Source organism: Oncorhynchus mykiss, chromosome 12 (assembly GCF_057628025.1).
Source record: "Oncorhynchus mykiss isolate SJ-2025 chromosome 12, ASM5762802v1, whole genome shotgun sequence".
Lineage (NCBI taxonomy): Eukaryota > Metazoa > Chordata > Actinopteri > Salmoniformes > Salmonidae > Oncorhynchus > Oncorhynchus mykiss.
The window spans coordinates 82,420,783-82,443,626 of NC_143033.1; the positions used below are offsets into that span (position 1 = coordinate 82,420,783).

Below are 22,844 nucleotides of genomic sequence, written 5' to 3' on the forward strand. Positions count from 1 at the left end.
TCTGCGCTTTTAACGGACCTCTGAGACTATCACAGTGCAGGTGCATTTATACGGAGACTTGATTACACACAGGTGGATTGTATTTATCATCATTAGTCATTTAGGTCAACATTGGATCCTCACTGAACTTCTGGAGAGAGTTTGCTGCACTGAAAGTAAAGGGGCTGAATAATTTTGCACGCCCAATTTTTCAGTTTTTGATTTGTTAAAAAAGTTTGAAATATCCAATAAATGTCGTTCCACTTCATGATTGTGTCCCACTTGTTGCTGATTCTTCACAAAAAAATACAGTTTTATATCTTTATGTTTGAAGCCTGAAATGTGGCAAAAGGTTGCAAAGTTCAAGGGGGCCGAATACTTTCGCAAGGCACTGTAAATATTTTGTCTTGCCCATTCACCATTTGAATGGCATACATACACAATGTCTCAATTGTCTCAAGGTTTAAAAATCCTTATTTAACCGGTCTCCTCCCTTTCATCTACACTGACTGAAGTGGATCAATAAGGGATCATAGCTTTCACCTATACTCACCTGGTAAGTGAGCAGGTGTTCCTAATGTTTTGTTCACTCTGTATGTATGCTCATATCTAAGGATGATCCTGAAAATAATGTGTATGTCAATCATACAATGGAGTGCAGCAGGGGACTCCAGTGTTGATCCAGGAATAGCCAATATTCCATGAATTCTTGTGAAATCTTTGCTGACATTGGTTGTTTCACTGTTCTTGTTTCTATGGTTTCATCTCACCTTGAACATATTTAGAGAGTGAGTCACCAACTGTCCAGCCACCAGCTTGATGAAAGTCAACATCAAAGTGTTTTGGAATCCATAGCTGTCCGGTCAACATGATAAGCCTATTTGACAGGTTGTTAACAACACGATGCCTCTGTCTGTCGTCGGCTGTGTCCTAAACCTTTGGTCTGTTATTGAAGGTCTGTCGTTATAAGGATCCTAATACTTTGCGGTGGGTACAGATACCTGACTGTTTCAACCGCTTATTTATAGAAGGAAAATGTGCATTACCAGGTCATTTATAACATAGATCTTAAACTATACAGTGCATTTGGAAAGTATTCAGACCGCTTGACTTTTTCCACATTTTATTACGTTACAGCATTATTCTAAAATTGATTAAATTGGTTTTTTTTCTCCCTCTGACCAGAAATGTGGAACTACCAAGAGTCTTCCTACAGCCGGCCTCTTCCTAGAGATGGGGAGAAGGGCCTTGATCAGGGAGGTGACCAAGAACCCGATGGTCACCCTGACAGAGCTCCAGAGTTCCTCTGTGGAGATGGGAGAACCTTCCAGAAGTACAACCATCTCTGAAGCCACTCCTCAGTAAAAGGCACATTAGGCTGCATGACTGGTTGGAGTTTGCCAAAAGGCACCTAAAGACTCTCAGACCATGAGAAACAAGATTCTCTGGTCTTATGAAACCAAGGTTGAAATCTTTGGCCTAAATATTAAGCATCACTTCTGGAGGAAACCTGGCACCATCCCTACGGTGAAGTATGGGGGTGGCAGCATCATGCTGTGGGGATGTTTTTCAGTAGCAAGGACTGGGAGATTAGTAAGGATCATTGGAGGGATAAACGGAGCAAAGTACAGAGAGATCATTGATGAAAACCTGCTCCAGAGCACTCAGGACCTCAGACTTTGGTGAAGGTTCACCATCCAACAGGACAACGACCCTAAGCACACAGCCAAGACAACTCAGGAGTGGCTTCGGGAAAAGTCTCTGAATGTCCTCGAGTGGCCCAGCCAGAGCCCGGAATTGAACCCAATTGAACATCTCTGGAGAGGCCTAAAAATAGTTGTGCAGCGACATTCCCCATCCAACCTGACAGAGCTTGAGAGGATCAGCAGAGCTGAATGAGAGAAACTCCCCAAATACTGGTGTGCGAAGTCTGTAGCGTCATACCCAAGAAGACTTGAGGCTGTAATCGCTGCCAAAAGTGCTTCAACAAAGTACTGAGTAAAGGGTCTAAATACTTATGTAAATATCGTTTTTCATTTTTTTATTATACATTTTTTGGGCAAAAATAAATAAATTGTCATTATGGGGTATTGTGTATAGATTGATAAGGAACATTTTTTTTTATCCATTATAGAATAAGGCTGTAACGTAACAAAATGTGGAACAAGTCAAGGGGTCTGAATACTTTCCGAATGCACTGTATACATAAAGGTTTTGCCAAAGTCATGACACAGCTGCAATTGGAAAACATGGACTGTTCTCTCTTTTCTCATGGACTGTTCTCTCTGCTCCCGTCCCGCAGGAGGTACCGAAGCATTGGGTCTCGGACCAAAAGGCTCAGAGACAGGTTCTTTCCCCAAGCCATAAGACTTTTCAATAGACAGCTACCACTGTACTACCTGCACGGACTCTATGCTCATCCACAGGTATTTATTATGGATCCCCATTAGCTGCTGTTATCGCGTGTGTGTGTGTGTGTGTGTGTGTGTGTGTGTGTGTGTGTGTATGTGTGTGTGTGTGTGTGTGTGTGTGTGTGCCTATGTCTACCCACTAAGGCACACACGCCTACAGGCACACACTAAGGCACACACTGACGCTCTTCTCACACAGGCATACACACACACATGCAGCCACACTCACAACTGACACCACACACTTACACTCATCACCATGCACAGACCCACTCACCACATACGCTACTGCTATAGTGATTATTGTGATTACTAACTTGAAACACTACAGCGATTCACACACCAGGAAGCTTTTAACATGGAACTGCTTGGTGGTAATTGACAGTATGCAATACTGTATGTGCCCTATAAGGCATGCGGGAGGTGGGCTTGTATCTATGTATAGCACACTGAGTGGAGGGTGATTCAACCCCTACAGATACGTGAGCAATCATTTTGGCATGTATCCAAGGGTGATGCAAGAGGACAACAAACAAACAACTCCCACCAAATGAGGCCCTTCTCAGTCTTGGGTGGGTAGGGGCTTTGGGAAGGGGTAGCACCATAGTTCATGGAACTCCACCACCCTCTCACCACACTTCTTTATGAGAGACTGGTGAACTCGATAATCAGTGCATTAAGTCTCTTCCCCGAGCTGCGGTTATAAATGACTCTCACCTCAATTTGTCTAGACATGAGCTCTAAGACTTTTCCACCAGCTCCTCGGTGCAGAATGGTCAGCTGTGCTGGGTGGAGACAGTGCAGGGCTAAAAAAGGTTTATGTTCAGGGCCGGGGTCAGTTCTAATCCGAAGGTAAAGTCACCCATGCAGTTCCAATCCCAACATTGTCACGCCCTGACCGTAGAGATTTTTTTTATTTTCTATGTTTGGTTGGTCAGGGTGTGACTCGGGTGGGAAACTCCATGTTCTGTGTTTCTATGTTTTGGCCGGGTATGGTTCTCAATCAGGGACAGCTGTCTATCGTTGTCTCTGATTGGGAATCATACTTAGCCTTTTTTCCTTTTGTATTTTGTGGGTAGTTATCTTTGTTAGTAGTGGCCTGTGTTAGACCTAGTAAGCTTTGTGTTTGTTGTTTTGTTGGCGACATTTCATAATAAAGAAAAATGGACGCTCAACACACTGCACCTTGGTCAGGTCATTTTCAAGACAACAGTCGTGACAAATGTGGATAATCATAATGAGTTTAAAGGGCCCCTCCAGTTAGGTAATGGATGGAGTTAATGGGTGTATGTAACTTCATTTCTTTGTAACTGAATACACAAGCCTATTATATCCCTAATTACAATCAACAGTTCTAGAAGAAGGATGGTTTTGCAACAAGCTTATATCTCCTCCCTCATTGTAATACAATTTGCCATGATGAGATATACAATAAGCATTGACATCTTGATGGTAAGTGAGCCAGTGGATCCTTATAGTGGAATTGTACCTAATGACAGATGCAGGACACACATAACAGGATGTACATTACAGTAGAATGCACTGCTTCTCAAGCCAGGCCTGATAGTAAAATGAAGCCTATGTTGCGGATTCTAGTCAACCATAAAGGTTGCCCCTTAGGGCACAGTAAAGTCTACCCTGCGAGACCTTGGTAAGAGAAAACCAGTGGGATGGTAGCCATGCTATTTCTGTTAGCTAGCATGGAGCAGCTCCTGTGAAATGTCCAAGTCCAAAGCCTTTGAAATCCAGCTTGAACCAGCTCTGCCACTCTTAGAAGTTCCTGCCTGTCTGATGAGAACAGCTGGCACTGGCACAATGTCCCGGCTGTCACGGTTCACATGCACAACTTCCAACTCACAAAATCATATGACATGAAAATGGAGTAACCACAGTACCAACTTTACTACATTTCAAAACATTAATTGGGGATTTGAGCTAATCAGATTTTCCAATATGATTGAAGGTCACACAGATTGAAAGATCACTGCACTGTAAAGGGCCTTCTTTTTTACACCAAAACCATCTGATCTTTTAATGCCATCTAGAGAAATGGGTTACATTTCGCAGCATAGATTTATGTCCCTATGACACAACTGTTGGCCAAGACTGCGCTCCTGCACTGAACTCCCTGAATGGCTGGATATTATTGGCGTTAAAAGTGGTTCCTGAACGTCCTGTATGGCAAGTTACTATTGGTCCAATGGGTCCAGGCAAATGAGTGTAGATCAGATGTCAACCATGTGATGGGGTTACTGTTTGCTCTAATAGCAGAGATGCTACGGTCAAAATATTGATCCTTCCAAAGTTTCAAGACCTGTCACAATAAGAATAGATACAGTAGTTGTTCAAGCAACCAAAAAGTATGTTATCCTTTCATGGCAAATAAAATAACTTTTGAGGACCTTGTTTGTCTGCTATTTTCTTAATGTCAAATAACGTGTCCTAAATTCTCGTACATTACCGCTGTTGAAATAGTTCAAGTATTCAGGTTTTTGTTGTTTTGAGGCGAGAGTTCTTGAACCTTTCCAAAGTAACAAAAACATAATGTCACTAATTCTGAAAATCACATACAAGCCATGTGACTCGACATGTAACTCTCACACTGTTAACCACCATGACCATGTGTCAGTGCTGTCGCTTGTGAAATTCCAAAAAAGGCTGCCTGACCTGAACCCAAGGGCCATAAAACACATTTGCACTGAACTGTAAACATTTCATTTCCCTCAACTGTTAATGACAGTTTGTTCCTCTGCTGATGTTGATCATGGACATGTTGATGTGATGTGGTATTAGACATGTTGGGCAAGCTCAATAAAGACCCCAATGTGTTTGTGCTATGGGGTTAGGGGTGGAGGCAGTGTCAGGGGTCATGTGACCGCATAGTGGGAGGAGCCTCGCCTGGCAGAGACCACTCCGTTCCAAGCTAAAGTCACTCGATATGAGGGATGACGGGCACCAAAATAGCCCTCCAGAGTGTATATAGGGACCCTCTCCCACCTGCTCCATCAGACCACCAGCCTGTACAAAGCCAGAGGAAACTGTAGTGACATACAAAAGGACTGGAGAAACAAGACAGGAGGCACGAGGGAGAAATTCAGAGAACCAGAAGGAAAGAAATAAAAAGAGGAAGTTTGGCCAGTGAGAATTGACTTTGGGAAAGTTTTGGTACTCTGCAGAGAGAGTAGCCGTGCTACTCTGGTTGGAAACTCAAGGATCAGAAAGAAGTCAAGGACGATAAGCGTGAAAAGGACAAGGGAAATTGTTTCCCCTGACTGGATTGCAAAGTTTTCTTGGATTTCTCCCACCCCTCCTCCTGGGCTGAGCGCATAGGGGGAGGAAGAACCGTATTGACCGCAGGGATGAAGTATAGCTACCAGCTACCAGTGTCATCGTACACCACGCGATATAGTCAGTACACACCAACACACTACACCCCCACCAATTACACACCTACGCACTACACCCCCAGCAATTACACACCTACGCACTACACCCCCACCAATTACACACCTACGCACTACACCCCCACCAAATACACACCCACTTCATATACCTCAACAAAGTACAGCTCAACTCACTACACCCCCACAAGCTACACCCCATCACTTTACACACCTACACACAAAACCAGTTCCAGTTACACCCCTTCGTACAGCAAAGGAACACGCTACAGTGCTGCTGCACGTCACACAGCACACATACCTGCACAGCAGACTCCTGCACCTCTACCACTCAAGCCAGTCCGGGCTGTACACTTCTCCAATGACATTATCTTCCAGGACCTTGTCCGACATGGTGAGATGGAGCAGATTGGACGCTTTATGAGAGCGAAGAAAGTACGTCTGCATACCCTCTTCCCATCTGGTGAGTGAATCTACAAATACATAAAGACAGAGGAAAAGTGTTGAGAGATTGACAGGAGTTACCACAGCAGGCAATGGCACCTACAACTGTCTGCATGAAAATATAGTCACTAACTGCAACAGCTTCTTTTTCTGAGTGATATTGTGTTGACAAATATAAAACTACTGAGAAGTTAAAGGGTCTCAAATATTTATTTATATTCTAAACCAGTAAAAGAATAAAAGCTTGAAATAATTGTTTGACAAATGCATAGAGAAAGTTCTGAAAGGTTCTGAAGTTAAAAGCAGAGGTTGAAATGACAGAAAAGCAGTGTAAGGGTATGTACAGTGCAGCTGAGCCCTCTTCTGACTGTGCCCATGTATGGTGCTCTGTGTACAGGTATGGCAGCACTCCATGAGGCCGTACTCACAGGGAACCTGGATTGCGTGAAGCTGCTGGTGAGATATGGAGCTGATGTCCACCAGAGAGATGAGGACGGCTGGACGCCGCTGCACATGGCCTGCAGTGATGGCTTCCCCGAAATCGCCGGGTTGGTGTACAAATGAAACACAAACTCATAAAACGTCCACAGAAATATTTCCCTACAGTACGGAGACCACAAAACACAACATTCAATTTATCTATCATGCAACTTTGCTGCCTCTTTGAGAAATAACTCTTCTGACAAAAAGCAGGTAGTGAACCATACTGACCTCGGTGACCTGATTGAACCTGACATGCAGCATTTCATAGCCAGTGTGAATATAGACAATGAAGATGCCTTGTGTGAATGTGACTTGTGCTGAACAACACTGTATTTTGTCCCTCCTTAGCTACCTGCTCTCTCTTGGTGCCAGTGCATTTGCAGAGAACGAGAACGGGGAGAAGCCAGTGGACCTCATTGACCCAGACTGTAAGGAGCTGGTCAATCTATTTGAGGCAGGCTGTGTGTAACTCACTGGCCACCTACAGAACAGGACCTGAAGGAGCTTGATGTGGACAGATGGATAGTGTACCCTGGTCCTGAGACTAGCTTCTTGGAATGGAAAAGCCCAGCCAGAGAGAAGGAGAAAGACTGGGACAAGGGACCAGCCCACTTTTCCTGCTACAGAGCACTTGTAGCCTATTCTTTGCTAAATGCATAATTGTGACTCACAATGCTTTTTGGAGAGGTTTTGTATATCAAGTTGGACAATGCTTTGTAAAGGTTATTATTTTTTGTATCTTTTTCATTCTTTGCTTAAAAGAAGTTGGCTACTTTTTGTTTGGTGCTTTTCCACAAAAACATGCAAACCAGTCTTGTCACTTTAGTTGTCACAAACAGCATCTCAGGCTGTTCATAGCACCAGCAGCTTTCAGTTTCCCAGATCATGTAGCACCACATACCAAAAAATACAGTGTGACACACCACAGTAAACAGTTATTTAATCTGTGTAATGAATCAATAGGGTATGTCTTCATTCTGATTACCCAATGAGATCATCCAGCCCAATTTTGTGATCAATCTTATAAAAATCTGACTGTCCATTGCTTGAATTTTCCACAAAACTACGCAGCATTAAGGATAGTTCCTGCATATGGGCAGAGACTATTTTCAACTCACTGCTTCCAAAATACAGATAGAGTACAGACTGTATTTGACATTGTTCTCTGCACTTAGCCTGTGTGTTTATGGCTTGGGAAAAGTTGTGTGTATCATCTCTGCTGAGCAGAGAGAGGGCGTCAATAACAATTCACATCAAAAATTACATTTCATTTGGTAGGCCAGAGATCATTGGAAAATAGCTACTATGCCATACATGCACTGGTGCTGCTGTATTGGCATTTTTCCTATTATGCTTGGCAGTTGTTATTTTCTGAAATAGCTAACAGTGTATTCTGCCCATTTCAACTAATCTAATGAATTTCACCAATGAAAGTCTTATTTTTTTACAAAATATTTTCATAAATAAAGGTGCTTTTTATATATATTGATGAAATTAATTGGTGGGGACACAACTCTTTTCTATCTCACTGATTGACCCTTGATGTAAAAATCTACGTAGCCTATTATAGGTCATGATAAGGATCACCTAGAGGAAAAGGGTAACGAGCTGCTAATTTACATCATTTCATTAAAATAATGTTTTTACGTTTTTTGAACAGTCATTTCATATCAACCTGAGGTTTATGTTTAGACTTACTGTGGCATTCACATGCTGTCAGAGATCTCTGAAGTGTGGAGTTCTGACTTGGAAGTTTCACTTGAACGACCCTCAAGTCGTATGGTGAATCCCAAACCAAGCCCTCGCCCCTACCAACTAACTCACTTGTAGAGCCCTCAATTTTACGTGTTACTGATCAAATTCCAAGTGTGACTTCAAAAGTGGCGAGGGGACCAAGTAAACCCATCAACTTCGGGACACACTCATGACTTAAATGATGCAATTACACAGGTATATAATAATACAAGCATACAATTTTAATGACAAAATTCCATCATGTATCTTCCAATGAGAAAGCATTTATTTAGTTTAGGGTCAAAGTAGTCGGATGGGGTGGTGGGTTTTGGGGGATAGTGTATAGGTGCAGGTTTAGATGGTGGTGCAATTTAAGATTTTCCCATTCCCTTTTCCCTTTTTTGTTTGTGACCAAAATGTGCAATCTGCACTCCGACCTGCGAAAGGCAGCAATACACAACAGAGCGTCTACTCTGCTGGAAACCACACGGTAACACACCTTTGTCAGAGGACTGGGCGAGCAAGAGGATGGATGGCGAGAAGAAGCGAGGCAGAAAGAAGGGTGCGAGGTGCAAACCTGAACTGACGGTGAAATACAAGCTGAGTACTTTCTCCTTTGGGTCAAGTACAGGAGAGAAAAATGCATGTTACGCACCTGAAGATCCTGAGCAGTCAACGGATAATGAACTTGAAATTGATCCTGACAAAAGTGAGGCGAAAGAACCTGCGTCGTCAGGTGAGGTGAAGACTTCCAAGCCTCACTGCAATGATCAGGAAAATGCATGAGATGACTCAGTGGCTCAGTGGGAGTACAATTCATGGAGAAAGTGGATCCATGCCTTTTAGCCAATCCGTTTGTGGTATCAGGCTGGGTGAAGGAGTGGGGTTATGTCAATTCGGTCAAAGTATCCAGAGATGGACTTGTGTTGATTTTTTTGTGTGTCTGCTGCTCAGAGGGAAAGGTCATTGCGCATTTCTAGTCTGGGGACTGATCTCCGGAGCAGACCGCCGCTGACAGGAGTGATAGCTGGGGTGGGGTTGAGTGAATCAACTGAAGTTGGGGGTCCCCGGTGTTTGTGACATATGTTGTTTAGTGCGGCGCAGACTAGAGTGTTTGCCGGATAAAGTCATGCTAGGGTATATACATTTTCCGGTTGAGAGCTTTTGTTCCGAACCCACTATGGTGTTTCAGGTGCCAAGTTTATGGTCATGTTGCAGCAGTATGTAGGAGGGAGATTCCTAAATGTGAGAAGTGTACATATGGGAGTGGGCTGGGGGATTATTTCAATTGTGGGGGTGGCCATGTTGCTGGGGATCAGAAATGTCCTGTGCAAGTGAGACAGATGGAAGTTTCCAGGGTGAGAGCAGTGCAGAAAGTGTCATATGCTGAGACAGTAGGGAAAGTAGAGGTTGATGGGCAAAGTATGAGGGAGCATGAGAGGATCCCTGTGAGTATTTCTATTTACTACCACAAACCGATGCTGGCACTAAGAACGCACTCAACGAGCTATATAGGACCATAAGCCAACAAGAAATAGCTCATCCAGAGGCAGCGCTCCTACTGGCTGTGATTTTAATGCAGGAAAACTGAAATCTGTTTTACTTCATTTCTACCAGCATGTCACCTGTGCAACTAGAGGGCAAAAAAATTGACATCACCTGACTGGAATATGTTATTGGATTCATGGCATTGTGGTGTTTTACCACATCAGTAAACGGCTTCATTAATAAGTGCATCGACGACGTCGTCCCCACAGTAGCCGTACGTACATATCCCAACCAGAAGCTATGAATTACAGGCAACATACGCACTGAGCTAAAGGCTAGAGCTGCCACTTTCAAGGAGTGGGACCATAACCAGGATGCCCTCCGACGAACCATCAAACAGACAAAGCATCAATAAAAAACTAAGATCGAATTCTACTACACCGGCTCTGACGCTAGTCGTATGTGGCAGGGCTTGCGTACGTACATATCCCAACTAGAAGCCATGGATTACAGACAACATCCGCACTGAGCTAAAGGCCAGACCTTTTTTACCCCTTTTTCTCCCCAATGTCGTGGTGTTTAGTTGTTGTAGTAGCTACTATCTTGTCTCATCGCTACAACTCCCGTACGGGCTCGGGAGAGACGAAGGTTGAAAGTCATGCGTCCTCCGATACACAACCCAACCTAGCCACACTGCTTCTTAACACAGCGCGCATCCAACCGACCAAGCCCTCCCTAACCCGGACAACACTTGGCCAATTGTGCGTCACCCCATGGACCTCCCGGTTATGACAGAGCCTGGGCGCGAACCCAGAGTCTCTGATGGCACAACTGTGGCGCACTAACCCGTATGCTCTCCGACAAACCATCAAACAGGCAACGCATCAATAAAGGACTAAGATCGAATCCTACTACAGAAGCTCTGATGCTTGGCAGATGTGGCAGGGCTTGCAAACTATCACGGATTACAAAGGGAAACCCAGCTGCGAGCTGACCATTGACACGAGCCTACCCGACGAGCTAAATATATTCTATGCTCGCTTTGAGGCAAGCAACACTGAAACTTGCATGAGACCACCAGCTGTTCCGGATGACTGTGGGATCCCGCTCCCCATAGCTGATGTGAGTAAGACTTTTAAACAGGTTAAAATTCACAGGGCCAGACGGATTACCAGGACGCGTACTCAGAGCATGCGCTGACCAGGTGACAAGTGTCTTCACTGACATTTTCAACCTCTCCCTAACCCAGTCTTTAATACCTACATGTTTCAAGCAGACCACCATAGTCCCTGTGCCCAAGAACGCCAAGATAACCTGTTTAAATGACTATCGTACCGTAGCACTCACAACTGTAGCCATGAAATGCTTTGGAAGGCTGGTCATAGCTCACATCAACACCATCCTCCCAGAAACTGTGGACCCACTGCATTTCGCATACCGCCCCAACAGATCCATAGATGATGCAATTCTATAGCACTCCACACTGCCCTTTCCCACTTGGACAAAAGGAACACCAATGTGAGAATGCTGTTCAGCGTTCAACACCATAGAGCCCTTGAAGCTCATCACTAAGCTAATGTCCCTGGGACTGAACACCTGCCTCTGCAACTGAATCCTGGACTTCCTGACAGGCCGTCCCCAGATGGTGAGGGTAGGCAACAACACATCCGCCACGCTGACCCTCAACACGGGGGGCCCTCAGGGGTACGTGCTTAGTCCCTGTACTCCCTGTTCACCCACGACTGCAGATGACACGATAGTGGTAGGCCTGATCACTGACGATGATGATAGGGAGCCTATAGGGAGGAGGTCAGAGACCTGGCAGGACAAGAACCTCTCCCTCAACGTCAGTAAGAATAAGGAGCTGATCGTGGACTACAAGAAACGGAGGGCCGAGCACGCCCCCATTCACATCAATGGGACAGTAGTGGAGCGGATTGAGAGCTTCAAGTTCCTCGGTGTCCATAACACTAAATATCTATCATGGTCCAAATACACCAACACAGTCGTGAAGAGGGCAAGACAACGCCTCTTCCCTCTCAGGAGGCTGAAAATATTTGGCATGGGCCCTCAGATCTTTAAAAAGTTTGACAGCTGCACCATCGAGATCACCTTGACTGGCTGCATCAACACTTGGTATGACAATTGCTTGGCATCCGACCGCAAGGCGTTACAGGAGGTAGTGCGTACAGCCCAGTACATCACTGGGGCTGAGAGCTTCCTGTCATATGAGGCGGTGTCAGAAGAAGGCACCAAAAATGTTCTACCTCTCCAGCCACCCAAGCTGACAAGCGGTACCAATGCACCAAGTCTGGAACCAACAGGACCATGAACAGCTTCTACCCCCAAGCCATAAGACTTCGAAACGACTGCTAAATAGCTAATCAAATGATTACATTGACTACCTGCATTGATCCTTTTTTGCACTAACTCTCTTGCACAGACTTTACACACACACTCACACTGACACCCCAACACACAGACACTACATACGCACACACACACACACAACATGCACACACATGAATACTGACGCCACACACTCGCTTTCACACTTACTACAAACCACAAGAGGTTGGTCGTACCTTAATTGGGGAGGACTGTCTCATGGTAATGGTTGAAGCGGAATCAGACGAATAGTATGAAATACATGAAACACATAGTTTCCATATGTTGGATGCCATTCCATTTTCTCAATTTCTGACATTATTATGAACCAGCCTCCTATGCAGGAAGGAGATGCGTTCTGTCTCCTACAGATGAATGTACTTTGGTGAGAAAAGTGCAAATCAATCCCAGAACAACAGCAACGGACCCTGTGAAGATGCTGGAGGAAACAGGTACAAAAGTATCTATATCCACAGTAAAACGAGTCCTATATCGATATAACCTGAAAGGCTGCTCAGCAAGGAAGACGCCACTGCTCCAAAACCGCTATAAAAAAGCCAGACTACGGTTTGCAACTGCCAATGGGGACAAAGATCGTACTTTTTGAGAAATGTCCTCTGGTCTGATGAAACAAAAATAGAACTGTTTGGCCATAATGACCATCGTTATGTTTGGAGGAAAAAGGGGGAGGCTTGCAAGCTGAAGAACAACATCACAACCGTGAAGCACGGGGGTGGCAGCATCATGTTGTGGGGGTGCTTTGCTGCAGGAGGGCCTGGTGCACTTCACAAAATAGATGGCATCATAAGGAGGGGAAATTATGTGGATATATATTGAAGCAACATCTCAAGACATTAGTCAGGAAGTTCAAGCGTGGTCGCAAATGGGGCTTCCAAATGGACATTGACCCCAAGCATACTTCCAAAGTTGTGGCAAAAATGGCTTAAGGACAACAAAGTCAAGGTACTGGAGTGGCCATCACAAAGCCCTGACCTCAATCCCATAGAAAATTTGTGGGCAGAATTGAAAAAGCGTGCGTGAGCAAGGAGGCCTAAAAACCTGACTCAGTTACACCAGCTCTGTCAGGATGAATGGGCCAAAATTTGCCCAACTTATTGTGGAAAGCTTTTGGAAGGCTAGCCAAATACTAATTGATGTATGCTATCTTCTGACCCACTGGGAATGTGATGTAAGAAATAAAAGCTGAAACAAATCCTTATCTCTACTATTATTCTGACATTTCACATTCTTAAAATAAAGTGGTGATCTTAACTGGCCCAAGACACTGAATTTTTACTAGGATTAAATGTTAGGAATTGTGAAAAAGTGAGTTTAAATGTATTTGGCTAACACGGAACCCAAACCGGCTGCGCGCGTGCTCCATTGTGCGCTATCGTGCATACATTTATTTTGTCCCCCTACACCAAATGCGATCACAACACGCAGGTTAAAATATCAAAACAAACTCTGAACCAATGACTTTAATTTTGGGACAGGTCGAAAAGCATTAAACATGTATGGCAATTTAGCTAGTTAGCTTGCACTTGCTAGCTTATTTGTCCTATTTAGCTAGATTGCTGTTGCTAGCTAATTTGTCTTGGGATATAAACATTGAGTTGTTATTTTGCCTGAAATGCACAAGGTCCTCTACTCCGACAATTAATCCACACATAAAACGGCCAACCGAATCGTTTCTAGTCATCTCTCCTCCTTCCAAGCTTTTTCATCTTTGAACTTATATGGTGATTGGCATCTAAACGTTCATAGTATTACCACAACAACCTGCAAAATATTTAGTCTTACAATCACCCACATGGGTATAACCAATGAGGAGATGGCACGTGGGTACCTGCTTCTATAAACCAATGAGGAGATGGGAGAGGCAGGACTTGCAGCGTGACCTGCGTCAGAAATAGGAATGACTTCTATTTTAGCCCTTGGCTATTTAAAAAAAACTTGTTATCGTTAACACTTCATTGTTGGAAAAGGACCTATAAGTAAGCATTTCACTGTTGGTCTACGAAGCATGTGACAAATAAAATGTAATTTGAGTAGTAGGCCACTACAGGGGTAATATAGGGTTACATGGCGGTTTAGTTTCCTTTTATTGTGAACAAATGTGCAATGCACTTTCCAAACTGTGAAAGGCAGCAATACGCAACAAAGTGTCTTCTAGTCTGCCGGAAAACTACACGAAGAAGAAGAAAGCAACACACTTTTCTCAATCAATGAGAATATATTTTAAACAGACAAGATGGGGGTGTACACACTTTTTTGATTACTTCATGGAGCCCCAAAAAAAGTATTTAATATAATATTGGATCAATTTCTAAATTCAAACGAACCCCCCTGCAACTACACATGGACATTTAGAAGAAATGCGTTCTTCCAAGTCGGGAACTGAGGAAGCATCGTCAAGTTGGTCGAAAATGATCTGTGCTACCTACCTAATAACGCCTATAAGCCAGCTGGAACAGTAATGGTCTGACTAGGGCTTTGTGATATTTTTAATAACTATGGTGCATTATGATGTTTTTTAATTGCTAGGGTGCATTTTGTTCGGGTCTATAATCTCAAGTAAGGGTATTTTTAGCCAATGCTTTTTCTAATTTCTTCGCAAACTGGTCCATGGTCTGTTTTATTTAAACAAGTACTAAAAAGATCCGAGCAGAGAGGGTAAATGTTGGGGAGAAGGCATTCATAGAAGCATTCATTTGGGATTGTAGCATTATTTTGAACCAACAAACCTATTAAGTTTTGTTGACTTCCGTTTTAAATGACTTGCCCAGAAATGATTGGTTGGCATTGGCAACCGTTTTAGCCGATGGGAGGCCTAGCTCGCTAACGCTAGTTACATCTTGTTGGCTGAATAAAGAAAGGGAAAGGAAGCCGAATCTAAAGACTGGTTTGTAAACATAGTTTACATCTTGGTCATTTTCGGATTATTTCAAGATGGCTATAGCGTTATTAATTAATATGACACTGCTGTTGGAAACATTTAATTTGTACTATTGTCTGGATATATTCAGCTAGATAAAGTTAAATGGCTTAGCTAATAATATTAGATGTTGTTTAACGTGTAGCAAACATTCGCTAGATAGCTAACGTTATGGTACCGAATAAGCTGACGTTAGCTTGCTAGTTAGCGAACGTTATCCTTTATCTGTCACCCACTACTTCAACCGCAAGCTAATTTCTAACCAACAAAAATGTCAATTTAAAATATACGATATTGGGTAACGTTAGTTAGCAAGGTAGGTGCTTTATGTTTTACGAGTCACTGGTCAAAATGGGTTGTCTAGTATAATTTATTGTTAGCTGTCTTAGCTAACGTTAGCTAGCTCGCTTGTGTTACGTGAAGTGTCAGATACAAACATGTAAACATTGAAGCATAAGTAACATCAATAAGCAAGCTAATGCCGATAGTGTTGCATCCAATGTAGCTTTCTGGCTGTATAGTTAAGTAACTGTATTTTGCAGTCTGTTTTAGCTAGCTAGCTTTCAAATGTCAACATTCCTCTATTGTTTGTGATTGGTGTCTTTATTTAGAATGAATCATGTCACGCCTTGTTTCCACCACTAGCTATCCGACAGATAAAGAAGGTTCATATTCTCTCAACCCCCCCCCCCCCCCCCCCCCCCAACTATTCATTAGAAAGGAGCAAGAGACAGACTGCACACAGAATGAGGTTGGAAGAGAGTTGTTTACCTGTTATGGTTGTGTTGTGTGCTAACTGTATGTCAAGCTGTATCTTGCATGCCAGAAAAACGTATGTTCTATTTTCCAGCCTGTCTGTTCTGTTTTTTTTTCATTCTTTCTTGCTGTTTGTTTTTTATTTGTATCTTTGCTGCTTTACAGCTCATCTGCTCCCAGGATGGTGAACAACTACAAGCGGACTTCCAGCCCTCGGTCTCCTACGAACAGTGGGGAGCTCTTCACTCCAGCGCATGAAGAGAATGTGCGCTTCATCCACGACAGTGAGTCTGCCTCATAAGGCCGATCTCTTACTAAGACTAGCCCTGAACGTCTCTCACCTGAGTAGGCTTATATGTTGGCCATCAACATGATCCAAAGCTCCTTACAGAGCCCCTGTACCACTGAGCTCAGATGAGCCATTTGGATGGAATGTGGTATGTAAGGAGATGGTTGAAAGCTGGCATGTGTATGCTTCTTTACAGCCTGGCAGTGTGTGCTCAGAGACATCCGGTCACCACAGAGCAGCGAACGCAAAGACCGTGGACCACAGGAGTATGTGGAAAAGAACCCAAATCCCAACTTAAATTGTAAGTGACTTGATGGATCTGACTATGTTTGTCATTTAAACAGGCTATTTACTAGATTTGTCAGAAAGACAGAGTAGTAATGTTATTTTTGATCCTTTCTTGCAGCTTTCACACCAGTTGACCTGAGTGACCTCAGGAAACGCAACACACAGGACTCCAAGAAGTCCTAGTCTTTCTCTTTATAGTCAACAGCTTTTTTTCTGCACTAATTATCCTTGAGAACTTTCTCCTCCTCTGTCGGCCAGAATCCTGTCCTGCCCAGAATGCCGGTCCTCTTTCTGCCCACCTGGACTAACAGCCTGCCCATTCAACAGCAGGGTGCTGATGTCCTAACAACCAAAACATTTTTGGAGTCCCTTTCCACCCCAGCCCCCCCCCTTCTCTGTCCGGGCTCAATATTTTCTTACCCTACCTCTCATCTGGTTGACGTGGAAAGCTGGCATTTGAGTTCCAGGGATTCTCTCTTCCGGTTCTTGGTTTTACAGCCATTCATTTTTCATTTTCACTCTCTTTTTTTTATGCGAATGGGACTGATGCAGAGTTTCAATGAAATATGCTGACATCCTGATGCCGAAGTACAGACTGTGTACAAATTCTTCATGGGACACTTTAAAGGACTGCAGTCTTAAATATAAACTGTTTTCTTTTCAATCTGCAAAGGATAATGCTGAAGGGCTGACATTATTTTTTTTGGAAGATAGCTGAATTGTAGATATATTGGAATGGAATCCGATTGTACGGGCGAGTTTTGGAAACCAAAAATTGTTTAGGATAAATGCCAACATTTTTCATATACATTCATTCCCCTAAAATGGACTTAAAGTAGACATCTCCACATTGACTTCTCAGCCTTGAAAAAAATGTTTTGAATAAAATACTTTTACAATATTTCACTCTCAAATCATTGGTCATAGATGTTCTGACCTAAATTCTCTTTTTGGATGTGTTACCTGTATAATCCCCAATGATGTATGTACAAACATCACAGAACCTACAGTAGGATGGTAAATTATTGTCTCATGCTCTTTTTTTTGTTTGTGCATTGTTACTGAAAACAGTGCAATAGGCTACTGAACAAAAATATAATTGCAACATGCAACATTTTCAAAGATTTTACCGAATGCCGTTCATATAAGGAAATCAGTCAATTTAAATAAATGAATTTGGCCCTGATCTATGGATTTCACATGACTGGGCAGGAATGCAACCATGGGTGGGCCTTGGAGGGCATAGGCCCACCCACTGAGTTTTTCCCCACAGAAGGGCTATTATTACAGACAGAAATACTCCTCAGCAACCCCTCCACACCCCCCTCATACGATCCTGCAGGTGAAGAAGCCGGATGTTGAGGTCCTGGGCTGGTGTGGTTATGCGTGGTCTGCGGTTGTGAGGCTGGTTGGACGTACAATGTTCGAGGCACCTTGTACAGCATCAATGTAACAGTATAACTTTAGTCCGTCCCCTCGCTGCGAACCAGGGACCCTCTGCACACATCAACAACTGACACCCACGAAGCATCGTTACCCATCACTCCACAAAAGCCGCGACCCTTGCAGAGCAAGGGGAACCACTACTTCAAGGTCTCAAAGCGAGTGATGTCACCGATTGAAATGCTATTAGCGCGCACCACTGCTAACTAGTTAGCCATTTCACATCGGTTACATATAGACAGTATGGCTAGTATACGGTATGAACAGGAACAGTGTGTACAGCAGTAGTTATAGGATGATTCTGGACTAGAATACATATGAAGTGGGTAAACGTTATTAAAGTGACCAGTGTTCAATGACTTATGTACATAGGGCAGTAGTCTCTAAGGTAGCTGGCTAGTAAAAGTGCCCTAAGTTCAGGGCAGTGTACTGGGGGAAACTGGCTAGTGGTGACTATTTAACAGTCTGATGGCTTGGAGATAGAAGCTGTTTTAAAGTCTCTCGGTCCCGGCTTTGATGCACCTGTACTGTCTCTGCCTTCTAGATGGGTGACCAGGCCGTGTCTCGGATGGCTGAGGGGCCAAGCCGAGTTGCACCAACTATCAAGGAATATGTCAGATCTATTTTTGTATAACCAGCACTACAGTAAATTCGAGACCATTGCGCTGCTGCACTGATAATAGCAGCACAGGTCTTTGTAGTGATATGACTCAAGGGATCAATTTCAAATGGTCCCTTCTTGATTTGACAGCATAACCTGAGTAAACTGGAAGGGGCGGCGCACAACAAGCGGACACTGACAGCGTCATCCGTTCTCACGTAACGAGGGCTCGTGGCTATAAAGACAGCTTGCGCTCCATTTTAGCGTGTTTTTTTTCTCACGCAGCTGAGTAGTACCGCAGGGTTATTAACAAGGTTTTTACTTAAGGCAGGGCTCAGTCAGGCTAGTTTTTAGTTCGCTAACAGTTCTTCTTAGCGTAATTGAAACTTCATAATGGCCGATAAAATGGATATGTCGCTAGACGACATCATCAAGCAGAACAGGCAGCAGAGAGGGGGCGCAGGAGGCCGTGGTGGTGGAAGAGGCCGTGGCCGGGGAGGCTCTGGCGGGGGCCGAGGTGGTGGTGTTGGCCGTGGAGCAGCTGGTGGAGGCTTTGGGGGCCGAGGTGGAGGATCGGGCCCCATGAGGAACCGACCGAACCTGAGCCGTGGCAGAGCAAGACCTACGCCATACAGCAGGGTATGAGAAATTTAGAGGAATGGGCTGAGAAAAAGGAAAACGCCTCGTAACCTGAAAATGCCTGCTCGACGTCCTCTAATCTTCAGGCTTGCTAGCTGCTCCCAATGCAATCAATGGCTAGCTTGCTAGTCGAGAGGCACTTAGCTAGCTAATCGAATTTCTCTCGAATTAACGAAGGGAAACCCTTTAAATTGTGGTTGATATGGAAATATAATGCACATAACGTGTCCTTGTCCACCCAAACCCATGTCTGTTACCACTTTTTGAGAATAAGCTTTTGGAGCAGGTTAGCTAGTTGCTAACTCTGGAGTAGCTGCTTACCTACAAGGCCCAGACGGCGCCATTTTGAATTCAGCATCTTCAATCAATGAAATATTTATTTCATGGTCTGTCGCAGTATCTTTCGTCCCAGAAAGTCACTTGTTGGACCACCGAATGGCACTGCATCGAATAATATCGTTGCAGTTGGATGATTTTTGTAGCAGAGGCAACTTTTGGGGAGTTTCATCCTACACTCCTTTCTTTTTATTTGGGAGTGGCTGGCGGGTTAACACAATCCCCTTTGAGCAGCACCATATCAACACAGAATGGTGTCCTTTATGGATGGAGCAGTGGACTTTCCCCTCTTATTATTACATATTTTTATCTCTACATTTCTAGTTGTTACTCGTCACAACTCAATCAAAATGGCGTGGTTTCAAAATGGACGCTCAGATGGTTGCCATCCATGTTCAGGCCAGGTAGTTGGTCTACTTTATTTTGCTAGTTGTCTCTCAGAAAATGGACATGTAACTCATCAAAGCTAACTCGTGGCTTTTAAAGAACAATTTAAGCAAATAACCACACAGCTGGAGTCGACACTGATGCAAAGTACTACAGCGCCATACGGATGGATGACTTTCTTCAGCATACTACTCTCGCTGGGGGATGGCCGCCTGGAGAGCCTTTGGTGGAGGAGCAGATGGCAAGAGAACAGTGGGCGACATTGCTAGCCTAGTTAGCCAACAAGGGGGTGGGAGCGGAGTGCAGATGGTAGCGAGTAAATGTGTACTGTTATTAATGACTTGTTTACTGCTAAATGTTGCTCAAAGTAGCGTCAACAGACGTCAATGCATACGTTTCTTCATTCTAGTATGGGAAATGTTTCATTTTTTACAATTAGGGCCCATCAATTTTAGCTAAATGCTTTATGGGCTGTTAGCTTGGTCTAGTATCTAGAATTGATATGTTGCCATGTGTCCTATTTTTGCACTGGTTTACTTGCTTCTAGTAATGGGGTGGGGAATGCTGGGAATCTCCACGGGGTAGTAGTGTGCCAACCACCTGGCCCTGTTGGCTGTAGTCCCTGATCTCCCCAGCACCTACCCAGCTGTGTGGACTGGACTCTGTGATTGGCAGAGACAGGGGAGCCTGAAGTCAGCAGGTTCGTTCTCTTTCATCTGTTGCAGCCCAAGCAGCTTCCTGATAAATGGCAACACGACATGTACGGCAATCATGGCTTCAATGCCAGTGTTGGGGGCGGCGGGGGTGGCGCTGGTGTGGAAACCGGAGGGAAGCTTCTTGTCTCCAATCTCGACTTTGGCGTTTCAGACGCGGATATTCAGGTACAGCTTAGTTTCTTTGACTTGGTTGACTCTTTAGATATTGTGTATTTACCGTGGCTTAGCATTTCCAAAATGGCACTTGAAATCACATACAATCACTACATGGTTTCTCTCACTACAGGAGCTCTTTGCAGAGTTTGGTACACTGAAGAAGGCAGCTGTTCACTATGACCGGTCGGGCAGGAGCTTAGGCACTGCAGATGTCCACTTTGAGAGGAAGGCAGATGCTCTAAAAGCTATGAAACAGTACAACGGTGTACCACTTGATGGTAGGTTTCTCAAGTGGCTTTGACAGTTGCCACAAATATTATCATTTCATTTTTACCTTGCTGAAACATTTAATTTTATGCTGTTGAGGTGTCTTTCACCATGCTGACACTATAGTCATCCAACCTTCAAGATGCTGAACGTTAAAACTTTCAAAAATGGGTGGTTGCCATCCATGTTCAGGCCATGTAGTTAGCCTGTTTTGCTAGTTCTCTTTCAGAAAATGGCCGTTTAACTCATCAAAGCCAGCTCTTTAAACAAATAACCATACCGCTGGAGTCGACACTGATGCAAAGAACTACAGCGCCATACGGATGTTTATCTTTCTTCAGCACACTACTCTTGCTGGTGATAACCTGAATACTTTCTCTTGCAGGGCGTCCCATGAACATACAACTTGTCACATCACAAATCGACACACAAAGACGACCACCCATGCAGGGGTAAGTGTTAAGATTGAGCTGTTTTCCAAAACAACCTGAGCCAATGATAAGTGTCATGAATGGAAGGTGCTAATGTTCAGATGTTCTACAGTATGAACCGAGGAGGTGGTGGCATGAACAGGGGTCGCGGTGGGTTTAGAGGGATGCAGAGAGGACGTGGAGCAGGACGTGGAGGAGGCAGGGGCCGAGGTGGCCGCGGGGGAAGCACTAAGCCACTTTCCGCTGAAGAGCTGGATGCCCAGCTAGATGCCTACAATGCCAGGGTGAGTCTCGGTTTGAAAATGAGAAAGGGGTTATAGAGTTTTAAAAAACAAACATTTGTCTGCCTACATGTATATAGCATTGGAAATTAATGCTGGGACAGGCCTACTATGGTAGCATGTGTCTTATCTGATGCGTTTCCTCCACCCACCCCAGATGGAAACAAGCTAAGAGCAAAGCCTAGGTGAATCCTCCAGGCTGCATTACACTCCAGGCTGAACATGAGGACAGTCGCAGTTGTTACAGCGTTGAAGATGCAGGACATTTTACACTTGGATGTCTTCTGATGTGATTTAAATTTGTGTATCAATCCTTTTAAATGCTCCGATGTGTTTTTTACCAATTTTTGTTTTTTGGAAAAAAATATTGGTTTTGACTGTAGGTTTAAGGGGGTGGGTGGGGCTTTCCCTGTTGATCTGATTCCTTTCCCCATAGATCATTGTAATAAACCCTGCAGTACATATTAACCATACTGACGGCTTTGTTTTTATTGTCAAGTGCACAAGTACAGTGAAATCCCTTGCATTGTTGGGAGGGCCTGCAAGTAAGGATTTCACATAGTCTACACCTGGTTACAAAGCATGTGACAATTAAGATGTGATTTGATTGCTCAATCCAACAATGCAGTGATCAATATCGGTACCACACATAACAAAAATAAGCTTTCTACTGGGTTAGTGCCAATACCATATTTACAATGTGCAGGGAATGGGATCTTAGTGGTAGAGTTAAGGTGATTCGGCGATAGGGTATATGATAAAAAGCAGAAGAACGTGTTGGGTCAGTGTGAGCAAGTGTGCATGGAGCTAAAAAAATATAAGGGGCAATGAAGATGGTCAGTGTAGTCCTAACTATTTTGCTTGCTTATGGCTTGGAGGGCTCTACGCCAAATAGTTTTGCAGTGCTAAATGTCTTCCTGGTTCCAAACATTGTGTAACACAGCCGGACACAAAGTACTGAGGTTGTCATGCAAATCTTAGCTGAAGT

The 22,844-nt window shown here is 44.0% G+C and overlaps 3 protein-coding genes across 12 annotated transcripts; all 3 read left to right on the plus strand.

Annotated features, from left to right (window-relative positions):
* The first annotated feature begins 3,988 nt into the window (after positions 1–3,988).
* LOC110538524 (protein phosphatase 1 regulatory subunit 27) lies at positions 3,989–8,212 on the plus strand. 2 transcript variants are annotated; one of them, XM_090193685.1, is made up of 4 exons: positions 5,275–5,798; positions 6,170–6,254; positions 6,633–6,783; positions 7,067–8,212. In XM_090193685.1, exons 2-4 carry the CDS (start codon positions 6,191–6,193, stop codon positions 7,185–7,187), a joined length of 336 nt encoding a protein of 111 aa, XP_090049811.1. In that variant the 5' UTR covers positions 5,275–5,798; positions 6,170–6,190; the 3' UTR covers positions 7,188–8,212. The 2 variants fall into 2 exon arrangements, with proteins under 2 accessions (XP_021481071.1, XP_090049811.1); XM_021625396.3 differs by having other exon boundaries at positions 3,989–6,254.
* Positions 8,213–14,456: 6,244 nt separating this feature from the next.
* On the plus strand, positions 14,457–17,500 carry LOC110486564 (mapk-regulated corepressor-interacting protein 1). Of its 7 annotated transcripts, none has more exons than XM_036938607.2 (5): positions 15,088–15,233; positions 15,984–16,017; positions 16,188–16,306; positions 16,508–16,612; positions 16,718–17,500. In XM_036938607.2, exons 2-5 carry the CDS (start codon positions 16,013–16,015, stop codon positions 16,780–16,782), a joined length of 294 nt encoding a protein of 97 aa, XP_036794502.1. In that variant the 5' UTR covers positions 15,088–15,233; positions 15,984–16,012; the 3' UTR covers positions 16,783–17,500. The 7 variants fall into 7 exon arrangements, with proteins under 7 accessions (XP_036794504.1, XP_036794501.1, XP_036794502.1 ...); XM_090193688.1 differs by having other exon boundaries at positions 15,094–15,233; positions 15,912–16,017; XM_090193686.1 differs by lacking the exon at positions 15,088–15,233 and adding an exon at positions 15,424–15,582 and having other exon boundaries at positions 15,912–16,017.
* Positions 17,501–18,357: 857 nt separating this feature from the next.
* LOC110538528 (THO complex subunit 4) lies at positions 18,358–22,329 on the plus strand. 3 transcript variants are annotated; one of them, XM_090193689.1, is made up of 6 exons: positions 18,358–20,246; positions 20,731–20,886; positions 21,008–21,155; positions 21,530–21,596; positions 21,688–21,859; positions 22,014–22,329. In XM_090193689.1, exons 1-6 carry the CDS (start codon positions 20,172–20,174, stop codon positions 22,026–22,028), a joined length of 633 nt encoding a protein of 210 aa, XP_090049815.1. In that variant the 5' UTR covers positions 18,358–20,171; the 3' UTR covers positions 22,029–22,329. The 3 variants fall into 3 exon arrangements, with proteins under 3 accessions (XP_090049815.1, XP_021481079.2, XP_090049816.1); XM_021625404.3 differs by having other exon boundaries at positions 18,682–19,282; XM_090193690.1 differs by having other exon boundaries at positions 18,838–20,257.
* The last annotated feature ends 515 nt before the right edge of the window (positions 22,330–22,844 follow it).